Source organism: Lipophrys pholis (genome assembly GCF_963383615.2).
Source record: "Lipophrys pholis genome assembly, chromosome: 12".
In the NCBI taxonomy this organism is placed as follows: domain Eukaryota; kingdom Metazoa; phylum Chordata; class Actinopteri; order Blenniiformes; family Blenniidae; genus Lipophrys; species Lipophrys pholis.
Window position 1 is genome coordinate 31317546 of NC_137641.1, and position 22952 is coordinate 31340497.

A 22952-nucleotide genomic window follows, 5' to 3' on the forward strand; every position below is an offset into this window, starting at 1 on the left:
GAAATATAGTAGGGTTGAGATGATTTATTTATCTGTTTATGTAAATGAGCAGCAACCCGGCTGTTATTAATTTGACAAGTCACGGCTCACTAAGACTTTTGGTTTTTTTTACATTTAACTCCACATTCCCATGCTGAAAAGGGCTCCGAGCTCCAGTTGATTACTCCATGATGAATGAAATAAAGCAGTAAAACTCATTCAGATGCTCCTGTTTGTGTCCAGTCACTTCGGGGGTGACCCCTGAAGCACACTATTACCCCAGCATGCAGTTTAATACACATTGTAAGCTGATATCTTGATTTGTTACCACCTCTCTTCTCTGGATCACGAAATTGTCTTCATCTCTATCTAAGCCAAATATTTATGCTCCTTTAACTCAGTTTTTGGTCTTTCGCTTTGATTAATGAGCTCCAACCTCACGCTGAGCAGTTCTGCAAGAAGCCCTCATTACCCCTGAAGAGAGCAGAGCAGTAGATCTGATGAAACAAGCAGCGCCTCATCATCTGAATCTTATTTAGATACTTTGATCCACCCAGCAGCCGGTGAAGAGGCCTGCCAGTGCCTCTCCCTTGTTTCCTGAGGAGGCTGAAACAGGCCACAGTCCCTCCTCATCTGCAGCTGAACTACAGGAGCAAGATGGCGTCCATTCCACTGGACGACGGCGCCGTCTGCTCGCCGCCCTGCAGCTGAACTGAGTGGTGAAGGCAGCTAGACGCATTGTTGGTGGGGAGCTTCTGCACTGAAACACTAATGGCGTTTTCCCACTAGTACCAACTTGGCCCCACTCACCTAAACCTTGCCTCAACCTCAGCCTCAGCCTCAACCTCAGCCTCAGCCTCAACCTCAACCTCAACCTCAACCTCAGCCTCAGCCTCAGCCTCAGCCTCAGCCTCAGCCTCAGCCTCAGCCTCAGCCTCAACCTCAACCTCAACCTCAGCCTCAACCTCAGCCTGAACCTCAACCTCAACCTCAGCCTCAGCCTCAGCCTCAACCTCAACCTCAGCCTCAACCTTGCCTTGCCTTGCACCTGGTAGTAGGAAGTTAACTGGTATCAGGAAAATACCTGGTAGCAGGAAAGTACCTGGTAGTAGGAAGGTACCTGGTAGCAGGAAAGTACCTGGTAGTAGGAAGGTACCTGGTAGTAGGAAAGTACCTGGTAGTAGGAAGGTACCTGGTAGTAGGAAAGTACCTGGTAGTAGGAAGGTACCTGGTAGTAGGAAGTTAACTGGTATCAGGAAAATACCTGGTAGCAGGAAAGTACCTGGTAGTAGGAAGGTACCTGGTAGCAGGAAAGTACCTGGTAGTAGGAAGGTACCTGGTAGTAGGAAAGTACCTGGTAGCAGGACTAATACGTAGTGGAAAAGCATCAACAGGAAGTAGAGTCAAGTGGTGATCGTGTGTTTACACATATTCTATCAAGTGACTCAGATTTGAGTCACATCAGAGACGTCACACTCGGATCGCCGCCATGCTTCTTCATTTATTCACCGCCTGTTCACTGAGCGACACACAGAGTGAATTCTGTAGGACTGGACAGGACCAACAGATCCTGGGTTGTCCTGCAAACAGAGAGAGGACGCCTGTAAGATTTCTCCCTGGTCAGGCTACGGCAGTCATGTGACTTTGTACGTCAGTCCTATTGGTCATTGAGCTTTCGATCGTCCCCAGTAGTCCTGAACCGCCGCAAACAGATAGGATCAAGACCGTTCAGTCTGGAACCACCCTGCACAGGTCCTGAAATATGGACAGGATCTCCCTGGACCTGGTCCGGGATCAATGAATCCAGACGGAGCAGATCGGGACAGATTTCTTGTCCGAGACAAATCGGTCCTGATCTGCTGCCTTTGTGCAGCCGGCCTCACATGTCTGATTTATTCCCACAAAAGAAGGACGCCTGTGTCTGATCTCATAATGTCCCACTGCATGTGTCTTTTTCCTGTTTCCATTGTCCAAAAGCAGATCCCTTCTGTTCCACGGAAGAGTGAAAAATGAAAATGGGTTCCAGTGGCGGTGTGAATGCCGCCTTGAGGCCAGCAGGCAGGACGAGCAGTGACTCTGGACATCGTCTGTTTGACCTGCGACCATCAGGAAACCAGTTCAGAGCAATAAAACAAGGAGGGACAGACTTTCTATCAAACCGTCCCTCTGATTCTGACAGAACTTCACCCAGCTGACCTGAATCCGGACCTGAAACTCAAATCCTCGCTGCACATTTGAACAACGTGAAGGTTTTTTATTTCTGCTGCTGTGAGGCTGCCACACTCAGTTATTATTTATTCTCAAAGTTCAAACAGTTTTAAACTTTCAGCTCCAAACTTTCTTTTTTTTCCTCGAGATTTATTCTTTAATTGTGCGTTAATGTTTAACTCTGCCGGTTAATCTTTAACTTAAGGGAGAGGCCTTTCAGAATTTCATTGTGGCCGGGGTATAATTACAGAAATGATCATTGATTCATTCACTTCTCTTTCATCCCAGTCTGAGTACAACGGCAGTCTGCAGAGCAGTAATCATTCCTGTCAGAGTACAGTGTATTACGTCATAAAACATCAATAACTGCCTTTTTCTGCATAAAGGTTGGGTTTTTCAGAGTAATGATAGAAACCATGTTAAGAAAAGAAAAAGCTTGAACATCTTTACAACGTAGCTCCAATCCTTCCCATATAAAATGAGGTCGTAACGCAAAGATTTCTCCTTTCAAAGATCATCAAGTCGAAAAGAGGCGCTTTTATTCTGTCGAGTACAATAGAATATCATATGATAGTAGTGTACTCAATATTCTAGTTCTCTCAGTCAAAAACATGAAGGGAAAATAACAACCTGTAAATCTGGAAAGAGAGAAAAAGATCTGATTTATTTTAATGCTTCACTTCCTTTTACTCCAATCTGAGGTTCAAAAAGTGCACAAGACTCCCTCACTGTTCCCCAGCAGTGTCTGGGTTGTTTATGACCTGCAAATTGTGTGAGTGTGTGAATATAGAGTTGTTTTGTCCGGGTATAAAACCTCGTGTCACCATCTGAGGGGCAACATTCTGAAAACGATGCAGTTTGCATGCCAGGCCACAGGTCGGTGCTGTTGGGAGTTTTTGTAATGAAACCACGTTCCACAAGTCATTTGGCACAAGATTTAAAATCTTTTTTTAATTTAGACATGAAAGATCATTTTGCTTGTTTCAGAGTTTGTTACTCACCTTTAGTCCTTGATTTTACAGTTTCATCTTAAATCTGGATTTAAAAATCTTATTTCAAGATTTCTTATCAAGGAAAATTTATTGCTGCATAATTTCACTGGTTTTAAAGTTCCTCTCCCAGAATCCACTGACATGAAAATGTCGGATCCAGTTTTAGTAGTTGTACATTTAATTTCTAATACTTTAAAACAACCTTTAAAGGAAATCCCACGTCACAATCTTACGTTCAGGGAAACTCCTGAAGATCTGGATTCTCTCTGGAAAGATAGGAAATGATGATATGTGATGAGTGTGATTGATGATAAGAATAATGACCGTGAAGATGATGATGATGATGATGATGATGATGATGATGATGATGATGACTATGCTACTGAAGAAGAAACCAAAGGAAACAAATCAATTTCTACTCATTTTCCATGAAGTCTCGTCACGATGAGGAAACTTGAGCCTCAAAAGGAAAAACACACTTTTGAAGGTGAAGATCGTTCAGGAAACCTTCGTCCTTCACTTCGTTCTCAGATAACTGCAGTTTTCTACTCGCTGAAACTCGGCAGTACTGCAGGAAAGTACAACTAGGACCCTGTCAAGCAGGAGAGGTCTCCCTGCCACTGCGCCCTGCCTCCTGCTAATGGCTTCCTGATTCTCCAGGTCCGGCTGAATGACATCACATGACAGATGGAGATGACGCCCAGAGAAAGATGGCCGCAGCCTCCTCGCCGAGCGCCTCTCCATGGATCTGAGAAATGGATCTCCAGCGTCACATAATTCATCCTAGGTGCAGAAGTTCTTCTTCCTTGCACTTCCTCACTATTCCTCACCGCAGCACAACGAGCCGCTGCTGCTTCAACTGCAGGTTCAAGTGGTTTTCATGTTTTTCCTGCTACAATCTGGTTTCTCCTCATTGTTCTAATATCTTCACCAACCAACGTCCAGGGGAAGGTTATGTATTTGGCATTTTACCAACTTTTCACAAAAAACTGTTTACCTGAATTTCATGAAATCTTCAGGGATTGTTTGTCATCATCGAGGACCAAGCCATTAGACTTTAGGACGTTAACGGTTAATCGTTTATGAATAAATCCCCAAAAAACTGAAAAAAAAAGAAGTCCTATACAAAGCGGATGAGAGAGGCTTCAGGAATCTGGTCTGATACAGTTCGATACCAGCATCCGGTATCTGGTCCGATACAGTCCGATACCAGCATCCGGTATCTGGTCCGATACAGTCCGATACCAGCATCGGATATCTGGTCCGATACAGTCCGATACCAGCATCGGATATCTTGTCCGATACAGTCCGATACCAGCATCCGGTATCTGCTCCGATACAGTCCGATACCAGCATCCGGTATCTGGTCCGATACAGTCCGATACCAGCATCGGATATCTGGTCCGATACAGTCCGATGCCAGCATCCGGTATCTGGTCCGATACAGTCCGATACCAGCATCGGATATCTGGTCCGATACAGTCCGATACCAGCATCCGGTATCTGGTCCGATACAGTCCGATACCAGCATCGGATATCTGGTCCGATACAGTCCGATACCAGCATCGGATATCTGGTCCGATACAGTCCGATACCAGCATCGGATATCTGGTCCGATACAGTCCGAGACCAGCATCGGATATCTGGTCCGATACCAGCATCGGATATCTGGTCCGATACAGTCTGATACCAGCATCGGATATCTGGTCCGATACAGTCCGAGACCAGCATCGGATATCTGGTCCGATACCAGCATCGGATATCTGGTCCAATACAGTCCGATACCAGCATCGGATATCTGGTCCGATACAGTCCGAGACCAGCATCGGATATCTGGCCCGATACCAGCATCAGGTATCTGGCCCGATACCAGCATCAGGTATCTGGTCCGATACCAGCATCCGGTATCTGGCCCGATACCAGCATCAGGTATCTGGTCCGATACCAGCATCAGGTATCTGGTCCGATACCAGCATCCGGTATCTGGTCCGATACCAGCATCAGGTATCTGGCCCGATACCAGCATCAGGTATCTGGTCCGATACCAGCATCAGGTATCTGGTCCGATACCAGCATCCGGTATCTGGCCCGATACCAGCATCAGGTATCTGGTCCGATACCAGCATCAGGTATCTGGCCCGATACCAGCATCAGGTATCTGGCCCGATACCAGCTTCAGGTATCTGGCCCGATACCAGCATCCGGTATCTGGTCCGATACGGTCCAATTCCAGCATTGGATATCTGGTCCGACACCGCAGCCCGTCCCTATAGAGTTCAGAGAAGAATCTCCATCCTGCTTCTCAGGAGCCGACCTCTGAGGAAACACGTTCATGACAGGAACCAAAAAATCCAAAATAGGTAGAATTAGATGAGGATGTGTCACCCTGAGAAAAGCTTACACACACACACACACACACACACACACACACACACACACACACACACACACACACACACACACACACACACACACACACACACACACACACACACACACACACACACACACACACACACAGAGGATATGCAAAGAAAAATCGCTTGAAGAGACACAGATAAAGAGCGTGTTTTATAAATAATATAATTTCCGGTCACAGTGGAGGTGTGCACTTCCTGCCAGATGTTTTCAGGTAAGATGATTATCCTCTGCTTGTTCTTTCTAAACCCCGGAAAAAGTGCACTTCATCTTTTTAATGTAGCCACAGAGACTTAACAATTTAACTGTATGTATTTAAAAAATGATCAATTCCCATCCTGTCATGCCACCTCCATCCAAAGACACATCCTTTTGTTTGTTTGTTTGTTTTAGGCTCCATTTACACAACAAAGTTTTCAAGTGAAAACGGTGCTGAGAGTCACTGAAAATGCAACTTTTTGAAAACAGCTGCCAAGGTGGAACTTTTTGAGAACGCACCAGCTCCGTCTCTGTGGAACTTTCCAAAAGCTCCGACCCTGTCTCCATGGAGACGGCGGAAACGCTGCCACTGCACACGGTGCCACGGTCATACTAATAGTTATTCTGCAAATACTCCAGTAGATGGATGATAAGAAGGAGGTTTACCTCCAGAGTGTCGTGACTGCCTGCAAAACTTTTCTGAAACAAAAACACAGAAAAAGTTGTTTTCACTTGACATGTTGTCATGTGAACAGGCCCTCACACTCACCACACACACACCTTCAGAGTACTGTGTAGTATTCTGTCTGGTGAAAGTCGCCATCAATTTCTTTTTTAAAGACTTTAAATATACTTCAATATATTTGACAAGATTATGAAATTTTTATAACCTTCGACTGATTTATGTGTCATTTTTAAACTGAAACATAAATCTGCTTCGTGTAGACTAGTTATTCCCTTCAGTGTGTGTGTGTGTGTGTGTGTGTGTGTGTGTGTGTGTGTGTGTGTGTGGGTGTGTGCTGCCCTCTAGCGGCCTTCATAGGAACTACATAGAGTTTCTTGGCATGTCCTCTCTTCAGCTCCCAGCTTCTCGCTCTCGTACCAGAGCAGCTCCATCTGTGTCTCCTCCAGCTTCGTCCCTCAGTCAAAGTCTTAGAAGGTGAAGCAGGAGGGCCTCTGAGGACTCTGAGGACTCTGAGGACTCTGAGGACTCTGAGGACTCTGAGGCCTCTGAGGACTCTGAGGACTCTGAGGACTCTGAGGCCTCTGAGGACTCTGAGGACTCTGAGGACTCTGACGACTCTGAGGACTCTGAGGACTCTGAGGACTCTGACGACTCTGAGGACTCTGAGGCCTCTGAGGACTCAGAGGACTCTGAGGACTCTGAGGACTCTGAGGACTCTGAGGACTACACTGTCACTGGAAGTGACTCGACTCGTAACAGATCAAACATCTACCACAGCTTGGCTGCTGCTATCAGTCCTCCTTATCTGAGTGAGGCAGACACACCCCTCATATAGAAACATTCCACAGCTGTCCCTCAGTGAAGACAGCCAGACGTCTAACCCGAAACCCGAAACTCTAACCGCCTGGATTTAGGCCAAAGGGCCGTAGACTTCTGGAATCGGAAAAATCTTATCAATTCCCACCCCTAGTGCTGCTGCAGCTCACCTGTAGACAGGTATCACAGTGTGTAGCTCACCTGTAGACAGGCATCACAGTGTGTAGCAGCTCACCTGTAGACAGGTATCACAGTGTTGCAGCTCACCTGTAGACAGGTATCACAGTGTTGCAGCTCACCTGTAGACAGGTATCACAGTGCTGCAGCTCACCTGTAGACAGGTATCACAGTGTGTAGCAGCTCACCTGTAGACAGGTATCACAGTGCTGCAGCTCACCTGTAGACAGGTATCACAGTGTGTAGCAGCTCACCTGTAGACAGGTATCACAGTGTGTAGCAGCTCACCTGTAGACAGGTATCACAGTGTGTAGCAGCTCACCTGTAGACAGGTATCACAGTGTGTAGCTCACCTGTAGACAGGCATCACAGTGTGTAGCTGCTCACCTGTAGACAGGTATCACAGTGCTGCAGCTTACCTGTAGACAGGTATCACAGTGCAGCAGCTCACCTGTAGACAGGTATCACAGTGTGTAGCTCACCTGTAGACAGGTATCACAGTGAGCTGCTCACCTGTAGACAGGTATCACAGGGTTGTGATCACCTTCATCTCAGGTGTGACCACGTTGCTTCGCTGTAGGAGAAAGAAGCTCCTCCCTGATGAGGTCGACCACAAACATTCTTCCTGTCGCCTCATTAAATCCTTCTTGTTAAACAAACGGAGAACGTCTCTCCTTTCTCTTGGTCTTTCCACCATTTTGTTTAAGAAACTCTTCGGCTTCTTAAAAGTCTTCCTCACTACTTTAGTGGTTTTCCACCCCAGGAGCTCTCTGAGGGCTCAACATGCTTTGTGACTTACTTTTATCTTAGGAAGGGAAAATTCTAAGAAAAACCTTCAAATTCCAGGAATTCTAAGATTTTTTTATAAGAGCGACTTTAATAAGAGCTTTGTGAATACGAGACCTGGACTTGGTACTCTTATTTTGACAGTCACCGTAACGTCAGCGTTTCAGCTGTTTCTTTGTAGACAATCGTCTTCAAATTGTTTGTGTGTAAATGCAAAACTTTTCTGAAATGAAAACGTAAAAAATGATGCATTTTCCTTTGGAGCTTGTAAACGGGAAGATTTCATGAATTATTCTGGCCTGTAACGTCCCGCCTCCGACAAAGATCTAACAATTATTTAACTAGCTGTCAATCTTACATCTGAATAATACATTTTTACAAGTTTTTATACACAAATGATCCATCTTAACACGTTTGTAAGGACTACAATGCATCTCAAAACTTTTAAAATGCTCAAAAAAATTATATTTAGGAATATAATGAGCACACAATTGTTATTTCTTCCTTGTACTTTCTGAAGCACTGAAAACATGCTGAATAAACAAGTTATTCAGGAATTTGACAGATCATGTGTTTAAAAAATGATTTCAATCTTAAAGAATTTGTTCTTTTTGAAAACGACCTGTTTGAATAAATGTTTGGAAAAAATCCCCAAACCCACATGAGCTCTCACACAGTTTGATATAAGTTAGATGAAACGTTGGAGACCCCAGAGCTGGACTGCATGTGGCCCCTGAATTAAAATGAGTTAAACCTGTTGGACATTAGGTGTCTCACTGAAAAACACAGGAAGTCCAGTGAGTAACGGAGTTGTTGACTTGGACAAAGTCCCCAGATTACCTGGCCGCCTGCTGCTTGTTATGACTGGAGACGGGGAGACGGCGTCATGGCAACACAACAACAAGGTGCAATCACCTGCAGGAAGCGTAAGAAGCTTCTGAACAGGAGAGAAACCAGACTGTTGTGTTGGTTTGAGGAGCAGAAGAGGATTCAAGACATTTGGAGAAAACTGATAGAACTTCTTTATTCAAGTTTAATATTCAGCTGCTGAGTTTTTATTGCATCTTGCTTTGGTTGTTTTACACCAGATTCAAACCCACATGGAAGGAAAAGGCTGAACTTGGTTCAACAAGAAGAAAATCAAAAGGCTGTGAAATTAATTCCAGATGTGGAAAGAAAAAGTTTCTCAGGCTCAGTTTATCAACTGAAACCACGTTTTGTGTTTGTGATCAGTTATCAGAACCACTGAAACCACGTTTTGGACATGGCTTCCAGAGTGGAACTTTTTGTTCCAAAGTGGACTCAGTCTCTATGTATACGGGGGGAAAACGCAACTTTTTGAAAATGCTCAGCCTGCGGCCGCGTCCTCTCCATAACGCCGTTCCACGTATAACCACGGTTTTTGTCCCATCAGCCACACAATTGGAAAACGCCGCCTCGGCGTGTGGACAGACAAGACGCACAATGAAAATGATGTCATTGCCCCGCCTCGTGACCCGTTAACCCCGCCTCCCTCTCCATGACGTCACTTAGAAACATGGCGGAGTATCTGCACCAGGTGGCGCTGCGAAGCTACTGATGCTAGTTGGTTTAATAAAGCGCGATATTAGATTTGTCCAACGAGGACGGTTGCATGCTCCATGTCTTCTCTGTTTCTGGTGAATTTCTGTGGCAGTGTTACAGCGACACCTATAGGCCTGATATTTGTACTACACTGTTTTGAGTAGTTTTTATGGTACCGTGTTGATGGGAAATGTTTTAAGAACGACAGGGAGAAAAAACATTGTTTTGACTCGTGTGGACGAAGCGTCTGTCTCCATGGAAACGGTGGTAATGCTGCACATGCTCAGTAGAGACAACCAGAACAAAGTTTGCTCCAGAGTGTCATGACTCCCAGTCCAGATTCTTCTGGACTTGGTACTTTTATTTTGACAGTCACCGTACTGACAATCCAACCCGTGTTTTTATCCAGTGCTAGGTAACTTAAATGTCTCGTAATCACAGGCTCTTTGCTTTGTCTAAGTACATCGCTTAAAAATATGAAAGAATGTCCAATATCATGACAAAATAATTGATCGTGAAACTAGCGAGTCTTGAAAATGTAATCGATTAGCAAAAATGATTGTAAATAATTTAGTAGTTTTCTGCCCTTAATTCTGAAAAAATTCTGTTTCTGACGGGTTCTACACAGTAAATATTTATGACCTAAATTAGCGTCGTTTTTAACTTAATTTCTTTAAAACTCGTGCTGCGCTCAATAAGTTCCCCAGAAACTGTTAAAGCGCCGGTTCTCTGTACATAAAGCCTTTATGAGCAGAGCGACGCATCATTACGTGGTATATCATTTATAAGAGACTTGTACTTCGATTGACTGTTGGTTTGCAACTTTTGCAGTATTGTGATCCAATCTCACCTGGTCCTGCTGGGGTCCTGCCCCCTGATGGGGTCCCGCCCCCTGCTGGGGTCCTGCCCCCTGATGGGTTCCTGCCCCCTGCTGGGGTCCCGCCCCCTGCTGGGGAGTATTTATCTGGGCACACAGAGGATTCCTCCTGAAGTTATGTGGTTTCCTCATTGGGAGCCGCTGTTTTACCCTGAAACGTCACATAAGAACTGCCTTCTGATTGGTCCCTGAGCCTCTGCCTGGTTATAAACGGCAGTAATACATAAACTTCAGATCATCTTTTTCATCACATAGTATTTGTTGTGTCACACACATGAGCAGGGTCCATCATGTCGTGCTGCTGAAAGAATCTCCATGCATTCTTGATTCTAACCAGCAGAGGCAGACTGCCTCTGGTGTGGTTCTCCCTCCCCCTCAGCGGTTCTGCTTGGCAGCTCCGAGGCTCGGCTCCAAATCTACAGACCAGGACGTCTCCTTGTCCTCCTCCCAACTGGGAAAGTCTATTTCTGCATATTTATGTGTGTTTAAGGCTTCGCTGGCATTGCTGATGTTGGTGAGATTGGAGCGGTTCTGATAGGAACTGTTTTGTGCTGGCGATGAAACGGCTGCTTTACGCCGCAACAATTTTAAGTGAAAATTAAACAATTTTAGGATTTTGGGGCTCAAAGCTGCTAAAAGAGTAACTTTCTGAAAACGGCTCCCAAGGCGGAACCTTTTGAAAATGGTCAGGCTCCAGTGTCACATTCTGGTGACATGAAGCCAGATGCTCTGGTTCCGTTGCCATGGAAATGGGCAAAAAGTACACTTTCTGAAAACGCATCAGTTCCGTCGCCATAGAAACGGATGAAAATGGCCCTTCCCGATAACGCTCTTGCTCCATTGCTACAGAAATGGATGAAAAACAGATGTTGGCACGCCTCCTTGTTGAGGAAACGCTGGTCCTGGTCCTGGTCCTGGTCCTGGTCCTGGTCCTGGTCCTGGTCCTGGTCCTGGTCCTGGTCCTGGTCCTGGTCCTGGTCCTGGTCCTGGTCCTGGTCCTGTGCACCACGGCCGTAGTGACTAGTTTGTCTGCACACGCTCAGTAGACAGACAATAACAAACATGGCGAACACACGTGAACCTGCTATTGCTGATTGTTTATAGCGTATTGTTAGCTGCATGCATCAACAGCGCCCAGTAGTGGCCCAACATGAAAACTACATCATTTTAGCTTTTTCACTTGAAAATGTTCTCGTGTAAATCAGCCTTTAGAAATACCATGTGAAATGAAGAAGCAAAATAAGCAGGAGAAAGAAGACGACTGCTGTTGGCAGGGGCACCACTGCATCTTTCTTTGCATTGAGGGTTTATTTACACCACTGCTGCCGTGACCACAGCGTACAGTCCCTTCAGTCCCAAGCAGATCTGGAGCCAGTCAATGTGGTCAGTTGTTATCGCCGCTCACTGCCGGCTGGCCAACATAGAGAGCCGAGAGCGGCAGCTCGCCTCTGGGAAGGAAAACGGCGTCCTGGCTGCAGGAGAGCAGCTTCACACTCTTCCAGCTTTTTATGAAATATGAAGAGAGGCATCTCCTATTTTCTGAATGAAGCGTGGAAGGAGACAGTCCTCCTCCGGGAGGAAGGAGACGGTCCTCCTCCAGGGGGAAGGAGACGGTCCTCCTCCGGGAGGAAGGAGACGGTCCTCCTCCAGGGGGAAGGAGACGGTCCTCCTCCGGGGGGAAGGAGACGGTCCTCCTCCGGGGGGAAGGAGACGGTCCTCCTCCGGGAGGAAGGAGACGGTCCTCCTCCGGGAGGAAGGAGACGGTCCTCCTCCGGGAGGAAGGAGACGGTCCTCCTCCAGGGGGAAGGAGACGGTCCTCCTCCAGGAGGAAGGCTCCAGTCTCCAGAGACTCAGGTCATCCTCTCAAGCTTTCAGGCCACCATCGCCGCCAGACGGATGGCAGCAGCTGCCCCTCCTCCATAAACAGTCCCACCACTCGTGGACGTGGACGTGTGCCTGCAGCCACTTCACACAGAGTTGGAATGTGGCAGCGGCTCTCTGGAGTCCAGGCTTTTTAAGGCTGCGTGTGTTTCGGCGGCGTCCATCATACTGAGCTTCTCTGTCCAGTTCCTGGGCTCCTCTCTCCGTCTTCCCCTCCGCCAACACATCCGCCACCGACGCCTGAGAGAGAAAAGTACTTCATGTTGGAGCAGGAAACTTCACATTTCAACACTTTGTCACGGGATTATTACCTTCGCCGAGAAGAACTATTGATCCAAATTACACGGAGATCAAAGGAGATCAGCGTCCGTTGCCATGGAGACGCTCAGTGTTTCACACAGTGATGCAGCTACCTGACACGCTTGTTGGCATTGATACTCTTCAGTTGACGTTCAGTCACCAGCGGGACAAGTTTTCAAAATTCAACTTCATAAATGAGTTTGGACTTAAAGAAACACACACAGGTACAATTTAGTTATTCATATTAGGGTTGCAAAATTCCGGGAATTTCCAAAGTTGGAAAGTTTCCTTGGGAATTTATGGGAATTAACGGGAATTTAAGGGAATTTATGGGAATAAAACAGAAATTTACCAAATTGAGTGTTGGCCCTCAACAGGGAACTGAAATATACTGGAGCATGATCCTGGCTAAAACACCCACATTTAATGCAAGTTCACTCCTCCATCACATTCACACAGCTCTGCTTACTGCAGGGCTCTTGAGGCCACGCCCCCTGCAGGACTATTGAGGCCACGCCCCCTGCAGGGCTCTTGAGGCCGTGACCCCTGCAGGACTATTGAGGCCACGCCCCCTGCAGGACTATTGAGGCCACGCCCCCTACATGCACTGTGCACTCCTCCATCACATGCACAGATGAAGCCACACATTGAGCCTGTGGATTATATAAAGTCAAGTACATTTTTCTTATAATATTATGGGGTTGATATATTTGATCTATAATGGTATTACTGTTTAACCTGCAAAAACTAAATAAAGTATTCCTACAGTAGCTAGCTGGTAAGTTAGGTGCTGAATGTAAGTTATTATAGACCTCCGATGTGATGCCTTTCTACTCCTTTCATTCAAAACTTTAATGGGACTTTTTGGGGGTGGGGGGCATTTTATGGTTTGTAAACCTATTTAATAACTGTTTATCTGTACTTACTGTGGTAATTCTTTCTTTTATTTAATTATAGTTTGGAGAACCAACAAGGTAAACGTTCCACTGTTCAGTGTGAATGTTTTTAATTAAATCAGGGTGTGAAACATGAGTTCCTTCTGCCAAACGTCCTGCGAGAGGCTCCAACCCCGACTGACCAACAAGCACATTTTATAGACAAATAGAGAAAAGACAAGACAATAGTTTTGGACATTTCACTGTTTTGCACCAAAAGGAAATTAAGAATTGGTTTTATGTCGAGATTGTACAACTTTTCTGTAATAATGCAAAACATTTTGCAAAAAACTTAAAAACTTCTATTTGACGCCACAACAAAGAAAAACTTTAAAGTTCCAGTTCACGTTATTCTGGCACCAGTCTGGGCCACTCAGGATGTTTTCAGGCTGCATGTGACTAAAATACTCACATCAACACTCAGCAGTACTTCACTGTAAAAACAGAATAATGCAGGTTCATTAATATACCTATATATAATAGAATATATGCACTAACTGGATTATTTATCAGATTGTTGCTACCAGGGTTGGTCGTCCCCGTTCCCAAAATTCATGTCTAAGGCTCATTTACTATAAAAACAGGAATGATAAAGCTTCATTTTAAAATAATGCTTTAAATTATATTAAAAATAAAATCTATTTGCAGTCTGAATAATGAATTATTTACGGGGAAAATAACCATATATGTTTCCTGTGAGCTTCTTTAGAGGATCATATTATTTAAAATCCACCTTCTAAAGGTTCTCCAGCAGGACTACTCGTCCCCATACCTGGACTGACGTCCCAGAAGTGAAGACAGTCTGTCCTCTCTGTCCCTGGCTTGTTCCAGGTTTTAAAAAGTGTGTTGCTCCAAGCAGCCAATCAGAATCAAACCCTATATAGTGTCATCGGGGGTTTAGCCAATCCCAATCAAGGGAGGCCCTCCCTTTGACTCCTCCCACAATTAGGCAGCTCTGCTCTGGCACATGGCACCACGAGAGGAAGTACTTCCTCCTCTTCCCAAGATGGGCATGTGTGGGCGGAGCCAGTCCAGCTCACACAGACACAGCAGATTCTGAATGTAGCTCCTATGATCCAATATTCAAATGAGGAAAATCAAGGAGGAGCTAGAATCTTAGAATACTGAAGGTTTCTGGACCGACCAGACCAGGAGGAGGAGGAGAACAGGAGGAGGAGGAGGAGAACAGGAGGAGGAGGAGGAGAACAGGAGGAGGAGAACAGGAGGAGGAGGAGAACAGGAGGAGGAGGAGAACAGGAGGAGAACAGGAGGAGGAGGAGAACAGGAGGAGGAGGAGAACAGGAGAACAGTTGGAGGAGGAGAACAGGAGAACAGTTGGAGGAGGAGAACAGGAGGAGGAGAACAGTTGGAGGAGGAGAACAGGAGAACAGTTGGAGGAGGAGAACAGGAGGAGGAGGAGAAGAACAGGAGGAGGAGAACAGGAGGAGGAGGTGAACAGGAGGATGAGAACAGGAGGAGGAGGAGGAGGAGGAGGAGGACAGGAGGAGGAGAACAGGAGGAGAACAGGAGGAGGAGGTGAACAGGAGGAGGAGGTGAACAGGAGGAGGAGGAGGAGGAGGAGGAGGAGGAGGAGGAGGAGGAGGAGGAGGAGAACTTTAAGGTTTTGTTCTTTCAAGTGAAAGTGTTCGTTCCACAGGGAACACCCCGTCTTTCTTTGAAAAGCCTTGAACTCGTCACTCTGCTGACTTACCTTGAACACACGCAGATAAAAACGATAAGAATTAAGAGCACAAGTCCCGCGATGATGCAGATGATGATGATGATGTTGCGTTTTTCAGCTTTTCGTTCGTCCAAGTTCAAATATTCACACCTGGAGCCGCCGTACCCGGGCTGACACCTGAGGTCAAACCAACAACACCTTCATTTAGAACCTTCTCTTCTAGTCCCTCTGTTCCAGTTGGTCTAGAAGAACATCAAGATGAAGAATCTTTTCTCAGTTGCTTTCTTGTCGTACTTCCTCTCACCTGCAGGACGGCGCCTTCTGCACCTTAATATAGCGACACTCCCCGTGGATGCAGTAGTGCCTCAGGTGATCAGGACACTGGGAGAAGTGGCCGTTCCATCCCGACTCTGGAGTGACTGCAGGAACAAAACCCAAATCACTTTCACATCCAGCCGGAGTTCCGTCACTCCTGGACAACATGATGAACACAGCTTCATATCATTGACCTCAACAAGCAGAACCCGCCTCAACAAGCAGAACCCGCCTCAACAAGCAGAACCCGCCTCCACAACAAGCAGAACCCACCTCAACAAGCAGCAGAACCCACCTCCACAACAAGCAGAACCTGCCTCAACAACAAGCAGCAGAACCCGCCTCCTCAACAAGCAGAACCCGCCTCAACAAGCAGAACCCGCCTCCACAACAAGCAGAACCCGCCTCAACAAGCAGAACCCGCCTCCACAACAAGCAGAACCTGCCTCAACAACAAGCAGCAGAACCCGCCTCCTCAACAAGCAGAACCCGCCTCAACAAGCAGAACCCGCCTCCTCAACAAGCAGAACCCGCCTCAACAAGCAGAACCCGCCTCAACAAGCAGCAGAACCCGCCTCCACAAGCAGAACCCGCCTCCACAACAAGTAGAACCCGCATCTACAACAAGCAGCAGAACCCGCCTCCACAACAAGCAGAACCCACCTCAACAAGCAGCAGAACCCGCCTCCACAACAAGCAGCAGAACCCGCCTCCACAACAAGCAGAACCCGCCTCAACAACAAGCAGAACCCGCCTCAACAACAAGCAGAACCTGCCTCAACAACAAGAAGCAGAACCCGCCTCAACAACAAGCAGCAGAACCCGCCTCAACAACAAGAAGCAGAACCCGCCTCAACAACAAGCAGCAGAACCCGCCTCAACAACAAGCAGCAGAACCCGCCTCAACAACAAGCAGAACCTGCCTCAACAACAAGCAGCAGAACCCGCCTCAACAACAAGCAGCAGAACCCGCCAAAACAACAAGCAGAACCTGCCTCAACAACAAGCAGAACCCGCCTCAACAACAAGCAGAACCCGCCTCAACAACAAGCAGAACCCGCCACAACAACAAGCAGAACCTGCCTCAACAACAAGCAGAACCCGCCTCAACAACAAGCAGAACCCGCCTCAACAACAAGCAGCGGAACCCGCCTCAACAACAAGCAGAACCCGCCTCAACAACAAGCAGAACCTGCCTCAACAACAACAAGCAGAACCCGCCTCAACAACAAGCAGCAGAACCCGCCTCAACAACAAGCAGAACCTGCCTCAACAACAAGAAGCAGAACCCGCCTCAACAACAAGCAGCAGAACCCGCCTCAACAACAAGAAGCAGAACCCGCCTCAACAACAAGCAGCAGAACCCGCCTCAACAACAAGCAGAACCTGCCTCAACAACAAGCAGCAGAATACGCCTCAACAACAAGCAGAACCTGCCTCAACAACAAGCAGCAGAACCCGCCTCAACAACAAGCAGCAGAACCCGCCTCAATAACAAGCAGAACCTGCCTCACCAACAAGCAGCAGAACCCGCCTCAACAACAAGCAGAACCTGCCTCAACAACAAGCAGCAGAACCCGCCTCAATAACAAGCAGAACCTGCCTCACCAACAAGCAGCAGAACCCGCCTCAACAACAAGCAGCAGAACCTGCCTCAACAACAACAAGCAGAACCCGCCTCAACAACAAGCAGCAGAACCCGCCTCAACAACAAGCAGAACCTGCCTCTACAACAACAAGCAGAACCCGCCTTAACAACAAGCAGAACCTGCCTCTACAACAACAAGCAGAACCTGCCTCAACAACAAGCAGCAGAACCCGCCTCAACAACAAGCAGAACCTGCCTCTACAACAACAAGCAGAACCCGCCTCAACAACAAGCAGAACCTGCCTCTACAACAACAAGCAGAACCTGCCTCTACAACAACAAGCAGAACCCGCCTCTACAACAACAAGCAGAACCCGCCAAAACAACAAGCAGAACCTGCCTCAACAACAAGCAGAACCCGCCTCAACAACAAGCAGAACCCGCCTCAACAACAAGCAGAACCCGCCTCAACAACAAGCAGAACCTGCCTCAACAACAAGAAGCAGAACCCGCCTCAACAACAAGCAGCAGAACCCGCCTCAACAACAAGAAGCAGAACCCGCCTCAACAACAAGCAGCAGAACCCGCCTCAACAACAAGCAGCAGAACCCGCCTCAACAACAAGCAGAACCTGCCTCAACAACAAGCAGCAGAACCCGCCTCAACAACAAGCAGCAGAACCCGCCAAAACAACAAGCAGAACCTGCCTCAACAACAAGCAGAACCCGCCTCAACAACAAGCAGAACCCGCCTCAACAACAAGCAGAACCCGCCACAACAACAAGCAGAACCTGCCTCAACAACAAGCAGAACCCGCCTCAACAACAAGCAGAACCCGCCTCAACAACAAGCAGCGGAACCCGCCTCAACAACAAGCAGAACCCGCCTCAACAACAAGCAGAACCTGCCTCAACAACAACAAGCAGAACCCGCCTCAACAACAAGCAGCAGAACCCGCCTCAACAACAAGCAGAACCTGCCTCAACAACAAGAAGCAGAACCCGCCTCAACAACAAGCAGCAGAACCCGCCTCAACAACAAGAAGCAGAACCCGCCTCAACAACAAGCAGCAGAACCCGCCTCAACAACAAGCAGAACCTGCCTCAACAACAAGCAGCAGAATACGCCTCAACAACAAGCAGAACCTGCCTCAACAACAAGCAGCAGAACCCGCCTCAACAACAAGCAGCAGAACCCGCCTCAATAACAAGCAGAACCTGCCTCACCAACAAGCAGCAGAACCCGCCTCAACAACAAGCAGAACCTGCCTCAACAACAAGCAGCAGAACCCGCCTCAATAACAAGCAGAACCTGCCTCACCAACAAGCAGCAGAACCCGCCTCAACAACAAGCAGCAGAACCTGCCTCAACAACAACAAGCAGAACCCGCCTCAACAACAAGCAGCAGAACCCGCCTCAACAACAAGCAGAACCTGCCTCTACAACAACAAGCAGAACCCGCCTTAACAACAAGCAGAACCTGCCTCTACAACAACAAGCAGAACCTGCCTCAACAACAAGCAGCAGAACCCGCCTCAACAACAAGCAGAACCTGCCTCTACAACAACAAGCAGAACCCGCCTCAACAACAAGCAGAACCTGCCTCTACAACAACAAGCAGAACCTGCCTCTACAACAACAAGCAGAACCCGCCTCTACAACAACAAGCAGCTGAACCCGCCTCAACAAGAAGCAGAACCCGCCTCAACAACAAGCAGCAGAACCCGCCTCAACAACAACAATTTACTAAAATAAATCTGTGTCAGGCAGGAAGGAAACTGAGAAGTAGCTGAGTTATGAATGAAGTTTGGAGTACTTGACTTGAAGTAATACTCCAGTCGTTGGGTTCATGGAGGTCTTTATTATTTATTACAGCGTCGGGCTTTTAGTCCCGTCAAGAAAACAAATGAGCTCATTTCTCTGTGTCTGTCAGTCACGTTCAGCCGGCCGGCTGTTTGGAGGCCCACCTTCACCTTCTGACCCGCGGGTATAATTAGCTGGTTGTAACCGGACCCGGCGAGGGAAGGCTGGCGTCTGGACAGGTCTCCAGGTTTGACTCCCATTCCCTCCCCGTCTCCGTCTCCACGTCCTACAACCTCGCACAGTGACACGGATCCCGAGAGGCCGAACGCCTGAGCGGCAGGCGACACGCAGCTCTTCTCCAGGCGCCATGACCAACAAACCCTCTTTGAAATGAGCTCGTGAAGCCCAACCACCGTCCAGGTGACTTCATCAGCTGAAACATGAGTTCAATCAGGAAGCGTGTTTACCTGTCGTCTACTGGAAGATAGAAAAGTCCTGATCAATCGGTGGTTTGCTACGAAGCTAAAGCTAGCCTAGAGAGAGAGAGACTACTGGAGCTTCATTCCATTCAAATGTGCCTTATCCCATTGTTAATGCTTATAGCGTCTGTGTGTGTGTGTGTGTGTGTGTGTGTGTGTGCATTCATTACAAACAATCAACAGCACCCACTAGTGGCCCTACCTGCTAACAACATTCTAAGTATTTCTGTTGTTTTAAAATGTGTAAATGTGGCAAGTTTCACTTGAAAAGTAGTCGAGTAGCTGCAGGACTAGGAAACGCTGCGCAGGGAGCGTCTCCCTGGCAACCCTAACCCCAGACCCTAACCCTAACCCCTAACCCTAACCCCAGACCCTAACCCTAACCCTAACCCCAGACCCTAACCCTAACCCTAACCCTAACCCTAACCCCAGACCCTAACCCTAACCCTAACCCTAATCCCAGACCCTAACCCTAACCCTAACCCTAACCCCAGACCCTAACCCTAACCCTAACCCCAGACCCTAACCCTAACCCTAACCCCAGACCCTAACCCTAACCCTAACCCTAACCCCAGACCCTAACCCTAACCCCAGACCCTAACCCTAACCCTAACCCCAACCCTAACCCTAACCCCAGACCCTAACCCTAACCCTAACCCCAGACCCTAACCCTAACCCTAACCCTAACCCTAACCCCAGACCCTAACCCTAACCCTAACCCTAACCCCAGACCCTAACCCTAACCCCAGACCCTAACCCTAACCCCAGACCCTAACCTCAGACCCTAACCCTAACCCTAACCCCAGACCCTAACCCCAGACCCTAACCCTAACCCTAACCCCAGACCCTAACCCTAACCCTAACCCCAGACCCTAACCCCAGACCCTAACCCCAGACCCTAACCCCAGACCCTAACCCTAACCCCAGACCCTAACCCTAACCCCAGACCCTAACCCTAACCCTAACCCCAGACCCTAACCCTAACCCCAGACCCTAACCCTAACCCTAACCCCAGACCCTTGTCCGTCCGTCCTTGGATGAGAACAAATCATCCCTGAAGATTTCATGAAATTGGTTGAGGAGTTGGTAAAATACATACATACAAACTACAGGCTGACAAAAACAACCTTCCGCCTCTCGTTTCATAGACGAAGGTAAAGATGGCTGCTGGAGTTATAAATAATTCCCAACAAACAAACGGTGAATTTTCCAACTGGAACTCAAAAGAGCTGAACAGAAGACAAACGTGTGTGTGTGTGTGTGTGTGTGTGTGTGTGTGTGTGTGTGTGTGTGTGTGTGTGTGTGTGTGTGTGTGTGTGTGTGTGTGTGTGCACGTCAGCTTGACATATAAACGACAGTGTTCTAATAGTTTCTGACGATCGTGAGCAAAACGCCATTTGAAAGTGAAACTTTTCTCGATTCACTTCCTGCCGATCGTCGTCGTGGAAACGGGGTCTAACAGTGTGAAGCTCTTATTACGAGCTACAAGTGTAGAAATGTAACGTTCCAATGGTAACTCACTGCTGCCACCTAATGTAAAACAGTGGTAGTGCTTGAGTTGAAGGTGTTTTCTCCTTGTTACAGGCATTAGCAGATGTTTTGGCTCAATCACATCCACATCTGGGCTCCATGTGCTCAGCCCTCATGGAAACAACAACCCCGCCATCATCATTATTACCGTATCTACCTGTGCAGTTGTCTCTGTTGCCATGGCGATGACGGGTCACAGTTGGACGGGCGGGCTGGGTGGTGTTCCCCTCTGCCAGGCAGCAGTGTTTGCATAAGGCCAGAGCTGCGTCCAGACACAAGCAGAGGAGCCAATCAGACACGAGTAAAGGTTTCTGCCACTTTCACCGGCGTATTCCCCCCCGGGGGGGATCATTCATCAACGACCAGACGATTGTGAAGACCCGGAGAGATCACACACGTCTGGCAGTGATTCCATATTAGGGAAGTCCACTTCACTGGTGATTAATAATCCCAGAGGAGATATTGTCATGTGGGCTTTTCAATCATTAACAGCAGCTGAAGCTCTGTTGAAGGAACAGGGATGGTAAAAACCAAAACATTACACATTCTTACAGTCGTCAGTTGTTCAGTCCAGAGAAAGTGGAGTGGGTGGAGATATAATCATGTGTTTCATTCACACGTCCATTGTCAAAGAAAGCCGGAGAAGCTTACCTGCCACTATTCCTACAAAGAGTCTGTACGCTGTGGCCATCTCCTCACTGGATAAAGGCGACGGCGGGAGCGCCAGCGTCATCAGCCAACAGACGTGGACCTGGACGAGTCCTCCCTCAGGGGTCAACGACCTCTGGAGAAGGTGTGGACACGCTCTGGAAGTTTCCCTGGAGCTGCTGCGTCGTGGGTTGATCCTCCATTGACGGCGGCTGAGTTCAAAGTAAAAAGCATGAGACTCCCACCAAAGAGCACACACACACACACACACACACACACACACACACACACTGGACTGACCTACACAGTGAGAATAGAGGGGGGGGGGCGTGGCACTGAAACCCGACTCCGCTCCCACCCACCCCTTTAAAGGAGAAGCTTCAAGCTATTCAGGTTATTTCCTCTTCAAACAACAATTGCGCCACTAAAGCTGGCGAAGCTTTGACTGAAGAATGGAGGCGGAGCCACAAGAAACTGAAGCAGGTTAACCTGGTAAACCTGGTTACCAGCCCAGCGACTGGAGATTACTCTGCTGCTGCTGTGTGACCTTAAAGCACCAGCAGGGAGAACAACACACGGAGATTCCTGGAACGTCTGAAGTGAATTAGTCACAATTAAATAGAAAAAATAAAAGTGAAAGTGAAGAGCAGCTCTATTCTAAACCACCGGCGCTTTAAGGCCGTTTGACTTGCTCCACCAGACGTCACAGGATCTAATTCTAAGACGATAATCATTCTTTAGTGCTTCTGTTGATTCCACCTCTATAAACCCTTTATATTAAATATATTGGCTTTAACATCAGAGGCTGGATTTGATCCCCAGAAGCTGATTGGCTGAGAGACGTTACGTCTTTTCTTGGATCAGCAAAGATTTAATTCTAAAAATCTAAACGGTGAAATTTGTTCATAACTGAAACCAACATTTAGAGATTATTTTAACTCTTTGCAAACCTTACGTCTTACGGCCCTCCTACCCCTTCTGTCTTTTTATTCTGCCCCTCCTGTACCTTTGGGTTTGTTTTCCCTCTAGATGGCGCTGTTGTTTCTCTACAGGATTTATGGAGACCTAAAGTACTGTACTTCCTGTTTGGGGACATTTCACTGTATTTTGCCGCAGAAGGTTTCATTAGAATCATCTTTAAGTTAGTTTGTTTTATTTCAGTGACATTCATACAAAACAGAAAACTACAACATTATTATTATTAAAAAGAAGCTTCAGCAACAGAACAAGGAATCAGCTGAACCCTGACCCGGTAGCTTCCTCTGCTGATCCTGAAGCTTCAGCAACAGAACAAGGAATCGGCTGAACCCGG

At 47.5% G+C, this 22952-nt stretch overlaps 1 protein-coding gene across 3 annotated transcripts; it reads right to left on the reverse strand.

The window, feature by feature from the left end:
• Nucleotides 1-11558: 11558 nt before the first annotated feature.
• btc (betacellulin, epidermal growth factor family member) lies at nucleotides 11559-22113 on the reverse strand. 3 transcript variants are annotated; one of them, XM_080477431.1, is made up of 6 exons: nucleotides 21941-22113; nucleotides 21644-21852; nucleotides 21150-21254; nucleotides 15582-15696; nucleotides 15308-15454; nucleotides 11559-12601 (listed from the first exon to the last, which is right to left on the reverse strand). In XM_080477431.1, the coding sequence occupies exons 2-6, from the start codon at nucleotides 21723-21725 to the stop codon at nucleotides 12448-12450; spliced, it is 603 nt and encodes a 200-aa protein (XP_080333557.1). In that variant the 5' UTR covers nucleotides 21726-21852; nucleotides 21941-22113; the 3' UTR covers nucleotides 11559-12447. The 3 variants fall into 3 exon arrangements, with proteins under 3 accessions (XP_080333557.1, XP_080333556.1, XP_080333555.1); XM_080477430.1 differs by having other exon boundaries at nucleotides 21644-21949; XM_080477429.1 differs by having other exon boundaries at nucleotides 21141-21254; nucleotides 21644-21947.
• Between the last annotated feature and the right edge of the window lie 839 nt (nucleotides 22114-22952).